The sequence below is a fragment of the Narcine bancroftii genome, chromosome 1 (assembly GCF_036971445.1).
Source record: "Narcine bancroftii isolate sNarBan1 chromosome 1, sNarBan1.hap1, whole genome shotgun sequence".
NCBI lineage: Eukaryota > Metazoa > Chordata > Chondrichthyes > Torpediniformes > Narcinidae > Narcine > Narcine bancroftii.
The window spans coordinates 98,161,466-98,179,039 of NC_091469.1; the positions used below are offsets into that span (position 1 = coordinate 98,161,466).

Here is a 17,574-nt window from a genome sequence, read left to right on the forward strand (position 1 = left end):
ACATGGATCCATGTATCGCTTGCTTCAGTCTTTACTATCAGCTGTCCTTTTGATTTTAACCCTTCTTCTGCTGGGGGAGACTGTGGTGAATGTCTGCCAAGTTGCCTGTCTCCCTTCTGGCGAACCTTGCTCTACTAACATTAGCTGTGCATTATCTCTACTGTTAAGGACACTCCCCGTGGATATAACTGTATATGCATTTATTGTTTTTCATTATTGTACCATGAATTTCTGCTAATAAAAGCCATGATTATTGTTTGACCACATCGTCTTTGTCTACTTCATCAACTGGCACTTCACCAATGTATTCACGGATATCTTTAGCATCTCACTCCAGCAGGGCACAGTACCTAACTGTTCAAACAGGCCTCAATCATAAAGGTGGCCACAAAGAGTGGGGTAACCTGCCTAAATGACTACTAACCAGTGGCACTCACATCCAGAGTGATGAACTATTTTGAGAGGCCTGTGTTGAAACATATCAGCTCTTGTCTGAGAGGCGACATGGATCCATTCCAATTTGCCAACCGCAGTAACTGGTCTACAGCATATGCCATCTCACTGGTTCTACGCAAAGCCCTGGAACACCTGGACAGCAAGGACACATATATCAGGATGCTCTTTATCGACTACAGTGCAGCATTCAACACCATCATTCCCTCAACACTGAGCTTCAATACCCCACTGTGTAATTGGATCCTAGATTTCCTCACTTCCAGACCATCATCAATGAGGATTGGTCAGACATCTCCTCATTTCCTTCACAATCTCCATGAGTACTGGAGCATCTCAGGGCTGCATACTTAGCACTCTGCATTACTCGCGTTACAACTACTGTATGATTGTGTGGTTTAGTACAACAGCAACACCATCTACAAATTTTCTGACGACACCAATGATAGTGGGTTGTAGGAAAGCCCTGCAAATGGGAGTGGACTCATCACAGGAAAATCTCTCCTCACAATTGAGAAAATCTACATGCAACGCCCCTGTCAAAGAGCAGATTTCAGATTTATTGTCAGAGTACATAATATCAAATACAACCCTGAGATTCCTTTTTCCTGTGGCCGCAGCAGAATTACCACTAATTGTTAGTGAAAAAAATAAACTGTACACAGCATAAACATGCAAACAAATAGAAGAAATGTAAACAGAAAATGAATGTAAACAAACTGACTGTGCAATACCGATAGGACAAAAAAAAGTAAAGTGCACAAGTAAGAGTCCTTAAATGAGTCTCTGATTGAGTTTGTCATTCATGAGTCAAATATTGGAAGGGAAGCAGGTGTTCCTGAACCTGGTGGTGCGAGTCTTGTGGCACCTATACCTCTTTCCTGAGGGCAGTAGTGAGAACAGAGCACTATAGGGGATTATAGTCAGTGCCAAAATATATACAATTTAAATGGCTGACAAATTTAGGGATATGGGTAAATAATAAATTAAATAATTTCTATACATTGAATTATTTACCTTTACTTAAAAAACACTGGAGAAGATTTGAATAAGTGGAATACGTTGCCAGTAACCTTAATGGGTAGAGTTAACTGTGTTAAAATGAATATATTTCCTAGAGTACAATACCGATTTTGAATATTGCCAATGATGTTACCATAAAGTTTTTTCAAGAGTTAAATAAATATATAAGAAAGTTTCTCTGGAAGAGAAAAATGTCAAGGGTTTCTTTAAAGAAATTGACAAGGAAGTTTGAGTTAGAAGGCTTATAGTTTACAAATTTTAAAAATTATTATAAGGCAGCTCAAATGAGGTTTCTAGCTTCATTTTTTTGAAGAGGAGAAGTCAGCATGGATTCAAATAGAAATCAATATTAGAATACTTTATATAAAATGGGCACTGAAATTAATATCTGGGGAGAGGGAGGCACCTTTTTTGAAACATTTGATTAACATTTGATTATAACGAACGAAGGGGGTTGTGCTACCCAAAATCCCTCTGATCTAACATCGACTTATTCCATTTTCAATGGATAATCAATTTTTAAACATTTGGACTTGTAAAAGAATTAGATATATAGAAGGTTGCTACAAAGAAGGAAATTTAATGTCATTTGAACAATTAAAAAATAAATATGCAATACAAAAAATACACTTATTTGTTATTATCATTTAAGGGCTTATTTAAGAGATAAATTGGGTCCAACAATGTTATTACCAAAATGTGGTGAGGTGAAAATGGTGATTCTCAATAGATATATAAAGAAATTTATTTCAGGTATGTACATTTTATTGCCGAAGGTGACTCACAAACAAGAGATACATAGATCCAGACAGCGATGGGAGATGAATTTAAATGTTAATAATGACAAACAAAATTGGTCATAGTTATGCTGAGATAGTACGACAAACACAATAAATGTTAGATATAGATTAGTTCAATATAATTTTTACATCAATTAAATCTCATGGCACAGAAGTTAAATAGATTAAAATCAGATTTTTCAGATCAATGTTTTAGATGAGGCCAGGAAATTGATACTTTTTTTTTTACATTCTACTTGGTCCTGTTCTAAAGTAAGACCCTTTTGGATAAATTTGGCAATTTTTTTAGAACAGGTGACAGGAATTAAATTTCTACAAAACCCATTGTTATTTTTACTAGATAATGTTGTAGGAATAAGACCAAAATTGAAATTATCAACACACCAAAAAGAATTTGCAAAGATTGCGTTGGCAGTAGCAAGAAAAGGTATAGCAGTAATGTGGAAATTGGACTCTAATCTAGGTATGAAGTGGTGGAACACAGAAATGCATAACTGTGTTCCTTTTAAGATTACTTATCATTTGAGAAATAAATATGATATATTTAAAAAAATGTGGCAGCCATATTTACAAATTGCAGGAATTAATTTATAGATGTTTTCCATAAACTTTGAGAACCTTGTTAATCTCCATGGAAGAATTAAAAGATGTAAATTATCAGAGCTGCGTGGTGAGGGGGGTCTTCAGGCAATCGGATTTCTTTCCTTGCTTTTCTTTAATTTTCTCTTAATTCTTTTCTTTCATGCTTTTTTTCATATTTCTTTCTTTTTCTGGGGATTTGTTCAGGTGGGAGGGGTTTTACACCATGTATAATGGACTTGACCCTAATATTTGGTAATTGTATTTTATATTTGGCTATGATTACATGTATGGATAAACATTTTAAAACATTTAAAAAAAAAGGATGAATTTGATGATTCAAATACACGTCTTATGTCATAAATTTCCTTGATACTTAGATTCAGATTGATTAAAGGCACATGCACTGAGGTACAATGAAAAGCTTTCTTTTGTGTGCCTTACAAGAGCCAGCAAAGAGTCTCAACCTTGAAAAAGAAAAGGAAGCCCCATCAGAAACATTGAGTGATGTAGCATCCCATTATCTCCTCCTACGATGTAGAATAGTACAAGTCTCTATGTCAACTGGCTTAAAGGACCATATGAGCTTCTGCAGTGGTTGAAAAACCCCAGCAGTCAATTTTAGGAAAAGGAAGTAGGAATAGGTGTAGGCCAAAAATGGCCCATCGAGCCTGCTCTGCCATTCAATACGCCATTCATGGCTGATCTAATTTATGATCCAGGGACTGCAATTTTATTCAGCCTAGTCTCTCCTCAATTTTTATCCTAAATCTCTTTGCTACTTCATTCTTCTCTTTGAACACTCTTGATTATAAATCACATATGAAAAATGAACTATTTCCTCATTTACAACAACATTGAGACAGCAAAATGAAATCTATTATTGGCCTCCTACTTTATCATATTGAAGAACACATTTCATTGATGTAATAGAGTCATTTCCAAGGTTAACCTGATATCATTGTTATTGATCGTAATTTGCTCATTAGTGATGTCCAAGGAAAAGCCCAATACTTGAACACCTGCACGTTCAAAGTGTTGTGTATCTGAATACATGTTTAAAATGTAATGCATTTAAACCTTTGTCAATTCATTCATACAGCTCTTTTCTGTTTTATTAAAAATAATTTGGGTGTGCGAGATATGAAGATGTAATGAAGGAAAAAGTCCAAATCATTGTTTAGGCTGCAGTTTCAGAGAAATGAAGCATTTCAAACAATGCATCCAATGTAGATTCAGCAGGACATCAGCAGTGGAAAATTACAGTTATTAAAAGAGACTCGAGATACTGGGATTATTTCCAGACTTCAGAAGGAGATTTAATCCATTTTAATGTGAATAAAGAATGACAAGTTAATGTCAAGGAGCCATTGATTTGAAGATCATTAAAGAGCACACAAAAAGGTTAAGAGGGATGTTATTACACAGGGGATTGCTGCAATTCAGGATGCTTTGCTGCAGGGTATGGTTGAAGCAAAGGCCAATCTTTCAAGAGAAAATTGTAAAGCCGATTTGCAAACAAAGTGATCTTAATGGAGCAGCTGGTCTTTTCTTGACTGCCACTTTTATTTATTCACCAGCCAACCAGAGAATGAAATGAAGGCAAAAAGGATGTAGATCACGGAGATGCAATGCTGATTACATACAACGTGACCGTGGCGAGAAGTTGCATGGCAAAGCTGGAGAAACAGCCTGCTATGAATGCAATTGTCAGCCAGCTAATCTGCTAAAAATTATACTCAGACTAGGAGTGTAAACTGGCTTGGCTCTTGCTCAGTTATCTTCAGCTCTGACCTTACACCTGCACCAATTCAGGATAAAATCCCCTTCCAGTCTGCATCGATCATCTTCGGTATCATTACGGTATATTTGCATTACTCTCCCTGAAAAGCTGATTACGTTTTCTGCCTGATTGGTTTTATTTTGGGTAGCACAGTTAGAACAACACTGTTACAGCACCATTGACCAGGGTTCAAATCCAGCACCGTTTGAAAGGAGTTTGAACGTTCTCCCCATGTCTATGTGGGTTTCCTTCGGGTGCTTCGGTTTCCTCCTACGTTTCAAAAACGTACAGGGGTTGTAGGTTAATTGGGTGGAACAGGCTTTTGGGCAAGTAGGGACTGTAACTGTGTTGCATATCTAAATTTGAAAAATTTGCCTCCAAAGATATTTGAATTAAGTCCTACTCCAGAGCATAATCTGGGCTGGGATTCCATATAGGATCGAAGCAAATGTCAATATGCTACTCCATTGGAGCGCTTACATCCCTAACGTCGAAGTACTCGAGATGGCAGAGGTTGACAGCATCGAGTCCACGCTGCTGAAGATCCAGCTGCGCTGGATGGGTCACGTCTCCAGAATGGAGGACCATCGCCTTCCCAAGATCGTGTTATATGGCGAGCTCTCCACTGGCCACCGTGACAGAGGTGCACCAAAGAAAAGGTACAAGGACTGCCTAAAGAAATCTCTCGGTGCCTGCCACATTGACCACCGCCAGTGGGCTGATAACGCCTCAAACCGTGCATCTTGGCGCCTCACAGTTTGGCGGGCAGCAACCTCCTTTGAAGAAGACCGCAGAGCCCACCTCACTGACAAAAGGCAAAGGAGGAAAAACCCAACACCCAACCCCAACCAACCAATTTTCCCCTGCAACCGCTGCAATCGTGTCTGCCTGTCCCGCATCGGACTTGTCAGCCACAAACGAGCCTGCAGCTGACGTGGACTTTTTACCCCCTCCATAAATCTTCGTCCGCGAAGCCAAGCCAAAGAAAGAAGAAATGAGATGCTACACTGAGGTTGTCTGTCCTCTGAGCTCAGAAGACATCACATGGCACCATCTGAACAGACCAAGAGCAGGAATAGTCTATTCAGACTGGCAAGACTAAGATTATGGCTGATTTGACCATAACCTCAACTTGGCATTCCTTTTACTCGCTATCTTAGCAAGTATCTACATACTAGTGCCTTAAAACATTCCAGGACACTGCTTCCCTCACCTTTCACCCTCTAAAAAAGGAGGAAGAGAAGAAAAATTGTCCCAACTCTAAATGAATTGGAGTGTTATTTTGAACAGCAAGTGAGTGCTCCCAGTCCTCTTGGAAACGCAATGAGATTTTTTGTGTGTAGGGGGTGGTGCATAACCATTTAAGATATACAACCATGCTTTCTAAAATTAAAAACTATAGCACCTGAGCGTGGAAAAATAGATATCCATATACAGAAATGACTCGAGGGTTATACACACATGCAAAAAAAAAATAACAAGGGGCTAATGAATACAAGGGTGGACATCAGCATTACATAAGGTTCTATTTAGTATTACTGGACACTACATGAATGATACGGTTAGAATGGGAGTGAAATGCAGATTCACAGCATGACACATGGGCTGAGGACCCAGTGCAGGGATAAAGCTTGCCCATTCTTGAAGATAAGAAACAGGAGGAGAACACTAATTGGTCTCTCAAACATGTATTGCCTTTCAATAGGATCATGGCCAAATCAAACCCTGGCCTCAATAGCACTTGTCCAATGTCTCCCCATAATTGTCCTCTCCCCTTATTGTTCAAATGTCTGTCAAGCCAAACATAGGTGATTAAAGTGATTAAATGAAGTATTTCTGATGTATACAAGTCAATATGAAAAATAATCTTTAACATAAAATGCTGGAAGCAGTCAGCTGGTCAAAGTTTCTGATTTATATCCCACTACTGAAATTGGGTGTCAAAACATGAAGAAAAACATTTTGTATTTGCAGGCAAACAAAATGTTATTGAATGTATTGCTCATTGCTGATACATATTTATGCAATGCTAAAATTGAGTTCTGCAGTGACACTGGGCTATCCGTCACACTAAATAACCGTTAAATACAATTAGAGCAACAGAGATGGGAAAATGCTTTTTCATTTTGCATACAAGACAACTTGATGTTTTTCTTTCTCAGTCACATTCATTCATTTATCAAATTATATAATTGGTCCATTGCGGAAGATGGCCATTCAGCCCATCCACACAACCCTTTGTAATGCAATTCTGGTAATCTCAAGTCCCTACACTTTTACTAACACCACAGAAATTATTTCCCACTAATCACCTATTCAATTTCCTATTCAAAGCCCTAAATGACTGCCCTTCCAACACCTTTGTTCCTTTTGCTTAAAAAAAATATACACTCTCTATTAAATAAATAAACAAACAATTTCCATTCTCTTGAGCATCTGCTGCAAATCATGTTAATCTAATAGAGTTTTGGCAAAGCATCTGAAGCCCATGGAATCCAGATCTGAGGCCTTAGATGAATTTCGGATTGAGTGTTCTAGCTAACCACAGGTGTTGGAAGTGCTGTCAACAGGAAGAACTTCAGCTCAGGATTTTGGATCTCAGATAACAGATGATATCACCATGATCCAGCTGTGAATCAGAGTTCTTTGTGAACAAGGTGTGCTGCTCTTCCCATAGATCAAGAGAGTGAAGGCAGAAAAGGAAATATGCAACCTCCAAATGTTTAAAAATAGTGGACAGATAGTTATGGAGACTCCCAAGAGTTTATCATGTATGTTAATCAGTGTTTAATTCCAAGTACTGATTTGGGAAGTGGACACTTCCACTGAAGAACAGTCAGAACCAAATCCATACGACCATGGGTGACCCAACTGTACAGGGCACACACACGAAGGTCTAGTAGAGAGAAGAGGGTAAAGTGTTTTCCACAGATAGGGAGTAGTGAGCATTGGAGTAACTAATCAGGTGGAATGAGAACATTGTGAAAGTAAGAGAAACCTAGATAAAAAGGCAGAAATTGATTATAAATATTCAGAGACAGTGGACAGGAGAAGGTGGGAAGGAAAGTGGGGCAGTGGATGGCATGGACATGGTGGGCTGAAGGGCCTTCTTCTGTGCCTTCAAGAGTACAAACAGATTGAAATGGCAATATCAGAAGGAAAATAGAGGGATAGTTTCTGAAATGTGTTCAGGAACTACCAAGTATTTCAACATCACAAGGAGGATCACATTGCTGGGCTTGGCTGTGGGAAATGAGCTAATGCAAACTGAGCAAGAATTAGCGGGCGGAGGAGGAGAACGTTTAGTATCAGAATCAGCTTTATTGTCATGAACACGTCATGACTTCTCCGGTTTCTGCTAAACCACTCCCTGTTCTCCCTCTTTTCCCTATGCCTCTGACACCTTTCCTCCAGATCTCCACCCCCTTCCCTCTCCATTCACAGAGCCTACCCCCCTCCCCCTGTTTGCTGGTGTGCCTCCCTCCCTTATCCACCTATTGCTTCCTGCCTGTGGGCCTGTGCTCTGCCCCTCTCCCCCACCATTTTATTCAGAAGCCTGCCTACATTTTGCTCATACCTTGATGAAGGGCTCAAGCCAAAAATATTGATTCAGTTTTTACTTCAATCACAGTGTCTGCAGAATTTTGTGTTTTACCCATGAAATTTGTTGTTTTGTGGCAGCAGTATTAAGCAGAACAAGGTGCAAAATTACTATAAATTACAATTCTGTAAATGCAAGATTTAAAAAATAAATAACTAGTGCCAAAAAAAGAGAGAAAAATGCAAGTTAGTGCCCATAGGTTCATTGTCTGTTCATAAACCTGATGGCTGAGGAGAAGATGATGTTGAGTGTGTGTCTTCAGGCTCCTACATGAAAGAGCATTGCCAACATGATAAAACCTAGTTTTGGAAAAGGATACAAACCACTCTAATGTAAACACAATCAAATGAAGAAGGGCCAATTTCAACAGGATGCAAATGTGTGGTAACCCAGGATTCAAAGTTTGGCAAGCTGAAATCGTAACACAATCTGTCCTTTGAGGTGGAGGTGATTCAGCTTGAGGACATATTGGGAAGAACAGAGTTTAAGCCAGAGTTTCCTGAAAGATCAAAACAAGAGCAAAATAGATCAGAAAAAAGAAGCTCATAAATGATGACCAACTGTTAATACATATTAGAGCTGATAAGAGAAAGGAAGTAAGAAAGACAGAGAGAGCACCTGATGAAAGGCTGACAGCAAACATCACAGGGAATTCAAAACTATCATATCAGCATATGAAGATGCACAAAGTTGCAAGAGAAGAGGCAATTGATCACAGGCCAAAAGGAAAACTTAGCAAAGGAGGGAGAGGCTGCATTTCAGTGCATCTATACAATATATTTTTGTGGATGACAATAAATTCAATACTGTTGGAGTCTCAGCAAAATAAGATGCTGTTGAGATTCTGGATGGTAGAAATGGAAATTAAGGCAGTACAGGAAAATCTAGCTGCCTTATTGTTGATGAACCACCTGGTCCAGATAGGATGTGTCCGAAGTTGTTATGGGAGGAAACTGCAGAGGCCTTGGCCATATTCTTTCAAACAGATTCAAGGGTGGTGCTCAAGAACTAGAAATTTGCAAACACTACACCCTTGTTCAAAAAGAGTGCAAGGATAAACCCAGTAAGATCAGACTTGTCAGTTTAAGCTCAGATGCTGCAGGAATTCTAAAACCTCAACATGAAGAACAGATATGAGCAATTACTTGGATAAATATAGATCGATGAGAGAAAGCCAGAATAAATTTGTTAAAAGTAAATCATGTCAAACTAACATGATTACAAAAGCTATCTCTGATGAAATAACGAAATGATTCGATGTGGGAGATGAAGTTGACGAGGCATATGTGGTCTTCCAAAGGCAGCTGTCAATCATTGCATTTTATCAACGTCATCAAGATTGAAGCCCATAAAAGGCTGTACATTCATGGATAAAAAATTGACTAAGTAACAGGAAGCAGAACAGTCATGCAAGATTCTGACCAAAGAGAAGTGGACAATGGATTTTCCCCAAGGGTCAATGCAAGAAGCACTGCTCTTCTTAATGTACACTGATGACACAGCCCTGGGGTAGAGCACAATTTTCAAATGTGGCAGGACACAAAGCCTAGATGTGCAATGAATTGCAAAGAAGTAAATAACAGGCTCAAAACATCTTTGGCTATTTCATCAATGAATTTGCTTCCAACATAAGGTCAGATGTTCCTGAATAAATGTGAAATGTTCACATCCATTTTTCAACTCCACAGCAAATGAAGATCTAGTCAACACTTGCACATAAACCAATGTGGCAGGTTAAGATTCGCATTACAATGGTGTGGGCAATAGCCATCTGCAATAAAGAAGTCTAACTAGCTATCATTGATATTATCTAGACCGCAACCATCAAATTCCTGAGGCAATCACTAGCCAAGAGTCTCCCTTTCCTCTATAGATGACATTTACTGGGAGTGTTGTCTAAATAGGGCTCAAGGAATCCAAGAAGATCCTTTCCATCATAGTATCTTCAACCCACATAAATAAGAAGGAGGTACAAGAGCATCAAAATCAGGATCCCCATAGCTTCTTCCCACACGCTGTGAGATTGATGAATGGTACCCTGTAACTGTGAAAATCATCCCAAATATTGATAGATATTTATTGTGATTATTTATGTGATTGTAATGTAGAGTGTATTGTGTATTTTCGTGTGTGCACCATGGTCTGGAGAGATGCTGTTTCATCAGGTTGTACATGATAATAAACTTGAACTTGTTTGATCAGAAACTCAGAGACCAGCCACATTAATACTGTGGTAAAAAGAGCAGGTTAAAGACTGTATCCTTCAATACAAGTCAAGTCCTGTCACCCTACAGCCTCTATGCCTATTAAAAGGCATGTCAGGAGAATGTTGGAATACTCTTCACTTGTTGAGATGAGGGCTGCTTATATTAAAATTAATATTTTTCCAAGAAAATTTATTTCAAACTTTACCGATATCTATACCTCAAAAATGTTTTCAAGATTTAAATAAACAAGTTAGGAAATTTCTATGGAAAGGGAAAATGGTAAGGAAGTCATTAGAAAAGTTAATATGGAAATATGAACAAGGGGCTCTACAACTTCCTAATTTTAAAAATCATTAAAAGGCACCACAATTAAATAAGATAGGAGAAATTATACTAGAAAAGTTTATTTATAAATGGGAATCAAAATCTATAAAAGATGCTCTGATTTTAAAACATTTGCTTTGTGTTTGGAATAAAGTTAAATTAGAAATCGATGGAAATCTTTTCATTAAAAATTCCATTAATGAATGGAACCACCTGTTTGTCTCATCTGGACATCTCATGCCCCATCTCTGGAAGAAGAGTCTGCAATTCCCACATTTGTAGAAGAGGAGGAAAAGCTGGCAGCCTGCCAGCAGAAAAAGCAGCTAAGTGGATGATGAAATTTACCACAAGTGTGAAAAAAGCTAAGACAATATAAATTAAATGGCAGAGTTGTAAATGATGTGCAGGAACAGATGAACTTGGATGTAAAATATATGTAATTAATTTTTGAAGTTGGTAGAACAGGCTTATATGATTTATCTCAGGTGTCTCTGGGAAGGCTGGCTTTTATTGCCCATTTCTAATTGCTCTCAAGCAGTGGTAATAAGCTGAGATATGAGTGCCTGAGGTCCTTCTGGTGTAATGCTCCCATCATGTTGTTGATAGACTGCTCCATAAATTAAGTGGCAATGATGAAGGACTGGTGAAAGGTTTCCAAATGGTATGCTAGTTGGAGGGGAACCAACAGGTGTTGGTGATGCCATGTTCCTGCTGCTGCTGTACTTAATACTAGAGGTCACAAGTTTGTGCCTGGGCAAGTAGTTGTCGTGCATGTTGAGAAAGATGGCCGGGGTGAGAACACTAATTTCATTATCCGTCCAGTCAAGTTGGAGGTAGTTTCCTTAGCCTTCCTCGGCCTCAGATAATTTTCAGTATTTCAGCTAAAGTTCACCTCGGTCTCTTTCATCCCAAAGAAACCAATGTCAGCCTGGGACTGTTCTCATAACTCTAAATCTACAACCCAAGTGACGTTATTGTAAATCTTTGGGCCTGCTCTATTGCAGACACATCTGAACCACAGTCTGGTGACTGGAGACCTTGCTCTTACATCCCATCTTACCCACCTCACACATCCCTCCTCCTACCTCAGGCGCTCTGTGAACATGGAACTCTAAGATCCTGCTATCATTTACCAGATCTTGTCTGTATTCCTCAATTGTACAACTTTACACTCATTATACAGACCAAGTGTCATTTTTGTGCTTACTTAATCGTTCTGTTAACACCTTCCTCACACCTATAAATTTATTCCTCATTACCAAACACAAAAACAAATTTGGTTTGATCATCAGCAAGTCGTGTCAACCTCTCCGTAGATTTATATAATGAAATCAACAAAATGCAAAGGACCTTGCGCCGGACACCCCAGGTGCCAGACGCACAAATTGGAGCAAAAATAAACTACGAGAGGAACTTAGCAGGTCAAGTGGCATCGATGAGAGAAGAATAATTTCTTTCTGTTCCATTCTCTTCCTCCCACAAATGTTGCTTGATCCTCTGAGTTCCTTCAACAGATGGACTTTTGCTCCAGATTCCAGCATCTGCAGTCTCTTGCTCAAGGATCTCAGTGGGTGAGATCAGTATCCATGTTCGAACATATAAAGTCAACATTCTTCTTTGAAAGCCTGCTTTTGCCCAATACGTTGACTGCCCATTTTCCTCCACAGATGCTGCCTGTCCCGCTGATTTCCTCCAGCAGTTTGTTTTATAGATCCATAATATCTGAAGGCACATTTCCTATTATAAATATATTTTAAATAAAATCATCCACAGGCTACAATTTAGGAAATTTAGTGGCAATTCTGGTATAGCACCATGATTTAGATATTTTTGATATGGATGTGAGATGACAATTATAACAGCATTTCTCAAATGAAAACAGACTCAGAAAGAGAACAAATGAATTCCAGAAAAATGTATTTTCTGTAGCCAGGATCACGGCATCATAGCAATGTCATCTCAGAATTAAAGCAATCTCAAAAATGCACCTTCATTCTCCTGCCCCATAGATCCACATTGTCATAGTTGGGAGGCTGCCCCTTTTACCTTTGCCCATTGAACTGCTCTGTTCCTCATGCGATTTGCATTCCTTTCCTCTGCGTAAAGTGCTCCCATGAAGGAACCAATCGAGGTTCCACCCACCATGTCGATAGGGATGCCCGCTTCGTGCATGGCTCGGATAATCCCCACCTGAGAACAACCTCTGCAGAAACAAGCACAGTTCATCAGCTTGCAAAATACAGACCAACATTTCCAGCAAAGCAGACTAGTAATTTTTAAAAATAGGTTCAGATTTCACGATATCTACTTCTTGAATTGATTCTGGGTGACACAGGAAACCGTGCAGACAATAATTCAAGTGGTTTCAACAGTGAACTGGTTGATTACATGAGAGAAAGAAAACCAGAAAGACATGAGGACAGACTGAGATTAGACAGAGAGGTTGAAAGTAAAAACATCTGCCCAGACTAACCAGGTCAATTGCCAGTTTCAGTGCTGTCCCTTTGAAGAATTTCTATCCATTTTTTAACACATGGAATATGCACTTCATGGAAAGCTGTCTCATAGTGCTGTTATAGATAATAGATTTCAAAGCCCTTAGCAGACATTTGGAACACTCAATCCACATTGACACTCCAATGTTTTTAGTGGAGAGTTAAAGTCCTTCTGATAGGAAAATGATAAAACTAAGGTCCTATGTGCCCACAGTTATCTGCATCATTGTGTGGTATGGCAGCTACACAGAAGATAATAAAAACAGTCGAGAGGATCACTAGGGAACTTACTGGGAACATTGTCTAACTAGGCCTCAAGACCTTTTCCATCCAGCAAACAGTATCTTCAACCCCCAACCATCAAGAGGGTGGTAAAGGAGCATCAAAATCAGGATTGCCAGGCTGGGGAATAGCTTTTTGCCTCACGATGTGAAATTGATGAACAGTATCATGAAAATCATCACAAATATTTATAATTATTTTGATTATTTATGTGATCTTTATGTACTTGCTGTGTATTTTGTGTTTTTGTGAGTGCACCATGGTCTTGAGAGACACTGGTTCATTGGGTTATGTGTACAATCAGATGATAACAAATTTAAACTAAAAAGGGGAGGGAGAAAGAGGTTAGAGGGAGGGAAAAAAGTACAAGAGTTGACAAAGAAGAGGTGAAAACCATGGGACCAGATGAGGTGGGGTTGACCTAAAATAGGAAAAGTTGGTTCATGCCTATTCAGGCATGAATAGGCTTAAGCCTATTCAGAAAGGGGGTGGGGCAGGGACTTTTTCCCCTCTCCCTTATTAGTGCTCTCTCCCTCTAACCTGTCTCTATACCTCTCACACTTTCAGTCCTATATCCCATCATCTCTGGGCCCTTCTCCCAGCTTCTCCCCCATTTTATATATATGTAGAATTCGACCTTTTATTAAAAAAAAACACAAAAAGAAATTGAAACTAGTATCAAGCTTTGGAAATTTCTGCCAAAGGTTTTCCTTCCTGTCAGCTTTGACTTTGTGTCAGCGCATTCAGCACTTTTAAGAAAGTTGCGGGTTCAACATCCACTCAACCTCTTTGAGTACAAATCCACCCATAAAACTTTATACCAGTATTGAAGGAGATATCACAGGTGCAATCTCTCAGATGAAATGCTATACTTGGGATCTGTCTCCCTCTAGTTATGCATTTTGGTCTTCTCTGAAACTCATTAGTTCTCCAATTCCCGTGCTCTCCCAAGTTCTTGCACATCATGAGGCCCCAATTTCCACACATCCTGAATTCTACTGGATTCATTGGATGCTTCCAGAAAGTTACTGTATGTGTTTCCACCTTGTTAGTGATTTCATGTCATCACTCGCAATCTATGGAACAATAATCACCATAGAAGTTGAGTAAAGTATCAAATATCCATAAGGAGACCTGACTTGAAATGTTGACTGACCTTTTTTTACCCATGGATGCTACCTGACCCACCAAGTCCCTTCAGCAGTTTAATATGCAACGTTAAAGGACTTTAGTTAATAACATAGCAAGCATAACAAAAAGAGGACAAATTCTGGATTTAATTTTAGAAGACTAAAGCTGGGAGGTGGAATGATAATCTGTGGGAGATCACTTAAGTGGTAGTAGTCTATTAGATTTAGCACAGTTATGGAAAAGGATCAATATAAAATATAAATTTCAAATAGTTGCAAATTGCATAATGATCTGATCAATATGTGCCTGAACAGTTCATTAAATTGTGCCGGGTTATGCCATTCACAATTTGATCTGCTGGCACTTTCTAAATCACCGAGTTGGAGCTGAACACTTCACAGAGATGTTGCCCAAATTAAGATTCCATCAGCCTTACTTGAAAGGGAAGTAACAGCGCTGCCATTCCTGGTTTAATGCCACTAAGTATAAGCTAGATACAATTCTCAAGGAGTGATATTGCTAGGCAACCATTCAGCTCTGTCAACTCTAAAAAAAACTATCCAGTACTTTCATTGACGTTTAAGCTTCAAATTCTTCAAATTAACTCATTGAAATTGGAAACTTCTATTAAATATTATCAATTAAAAAATGACAGTTTGCAAATACTCTGCCAATAGTAGAATTTGACTGTATCTGTTTCGATGAGATCTGATTTATAGAAGAATATTTCACACAGCCTTATTGCAGAATAATTTATTGCCAAGAACATGTCATGAAATTTGTTGTTTTGTGACAGCATTACAAGTATAACATTGCTATAAAATGCATTTAAAAAAAGTGCTTTGTCTATTCAGAAATCTGATAACAGAGAAGAAGAAGCTGTTTTTGCACCAATGAGTATTCAGGCTCTTATACCTTCTTCCTGACAGTAACAGCGAGAAGAGGACATGGCCTGGGTGGTGAGGGTCCTTAAGGATAGAGGCTTCTTTCTCTTAATCCTGCAATTCTTTCCCCTTATTTATACAACTGCTTCCAGAAAGTTATTGCTGTATGTGTTTCCACCTTGTTAGTGATTTCATGTCATTACTTGCAATCTATGGAACAATAATCACCATAGAAGTTGTGAAAGGTATCAAATATCCATAAGGAGACCCGACCTGAAATGTTGATTGATCTTTTTTTTATCCATGGATGCTACCTGAGCCACCGAGTCCCTTCAGCAGTTCATTGTTGATTCAGAAGAACTGTCTGAACTTAAAATGTGTTGTAAAGTGTAGCTTATTTTTGCACTATTGTTTAATCAATCTATCTGGTAATTGTTGGCATGGAACTAAGGATTCAGTCCTACAACTGCAACTTACATGTGCCAGTTTTTTAAAAATTGTGTAATTCAGCAGCATCCAATTATTTCTTGTTTAACCAGATTCAGTAATCTAGGTCAGCACGATGTAGAGCATTCCATTCAAAGCTAAAGATAGAATTGTGCTGGCAAAGTAGTTCAACAATCAGCCCTTATGCCAATTTAAAAAGAGAAATTACACTTTCTAAAGCATCACAAAGCTGCAGAGTTGAACACTAGCTCTTGGGAAGTAACTTAATTCTTAAAAAGATCCAACAATATATAAGTTCAGTTATTATTGAACTAAGTCTATCCCTTCTGGGCAGCTGTGAAGATGAGTCAAAGCTGGCCAACAGACTCCAGTGAGCTCTCCTGCAAACTTGAATGTTTTACTTATTACAGCTCATGAAACAATAATGAGTTTAATGTCATATACATTGTACAATGTACATATGCACCAACATTCCTACTTGCATATGTACGTATACAACTTATACAACAATAAACCTGTTATCATTGTTATCTCATTAGCTCTCATGAGCAAAATGTTCAAGTTAGCAAATCACAACAAATTGAGAGACAATGAATGAACATTCATTCAGCATGATGAAAGATCAAACACAACAATTGAATAATTTATGATTACTTGTATCGATATGCAATGAAAAGTATGCTATCCAGGCAAGTCAATCCATGCTTCAATTCAGCAGGAAATGCAATCATATAAAACAAAATGCAGAATGCAATGTTGGTGTAACAATTGCAAGTACAGGGTCTTGTAAAAATGTTGCACAGGCCTGCACAATCCTATGAAGGAGATAAATAAATAAAATGAAAATAAATAAGAATATGTATTTAAATAATAGTTTATAATTGTAAAATTAAATGTTCTCTGAAGTTACACATACACCTTTGGTAAAGATGGGAGAAAATATTCAGCCAGCAGAGTGCCTTGGTCATGCTTTGCTCTTAGCAGCTATTTGAATAATTTTGAATAAAGTTGTGTTTGAATAAAATGGCATCACCCAGGATGAAGAGCTGGGTTCTGCTGCTTGCCATTGGGGTGACTCTCTCAAAGTTTCTCTTTATCCATGCCTAGTAAGAGTCTATTATTAAGTATATTAGAAAGGCTTTATTTGTAAACTTGGAGAAGGGGGTGTGAATTATAATGGCAGCATGGTTAGTGTAGCGGTTAGCGCAATGCTGTTACAGAACCAATGACCAGGGTTTGAACTTAAATTTTCTAAGTTATGGCAATTACCTGATTAAAGTGTACTTTACATAATTAAGGACTACAATACTGATTTTTATCAAATTAATTTACATTTTATATTATCTTTAGTCTTTTAAAATATTTATCCTTAATGCTAAGCATTGTAAGAGTGAGCCTCAAGCCACTTGAAAATTTGCATATCTGGCATCCACCAATCCCTGTAGGTGCTGAATACTGGGTTTTTTTTTCTGTAGTTCAGAGAATCATGGAAACTGTAGATGCTGGAATCTTGAACAATCAGAAGGAGGCATTCAGCCCATCAGGCAGCATCCATGGATGGAAAA

At 38.4% G+C, this 17,574-nt stretch overlaps 1 protein-coding gene across 18 annotated transcripts in view; it reads right to left on the reverse strand.

Moving 5' to 3' along the window:
• Positions 1–17,574, reverse strand: part of pnpla7b (patatin-like phospholipase domain containing 7b) — a 496,626-nt gene that overhangs the window by 123,315 nt on the left and 355,737 nt on the right. For all 18 annotated transcript variants that reach the window (XR_011356222.1, XR_011356233.1, XR_011356243.1 and 15 more), the window contains one exon: positions 12,817–12,973. Coding sequence is in view for 10 of the 18 variants with exons in the window: in XM_069933113.1 (XP_069789214.1) it covers positions 12,817–12,973 (157 nt within the window). In the remaining 8 variants the exon portion in view is untranslated. The remainder of the gene's footprint in view (positions 1–12,816; positions 12,974–17,574) is intronic.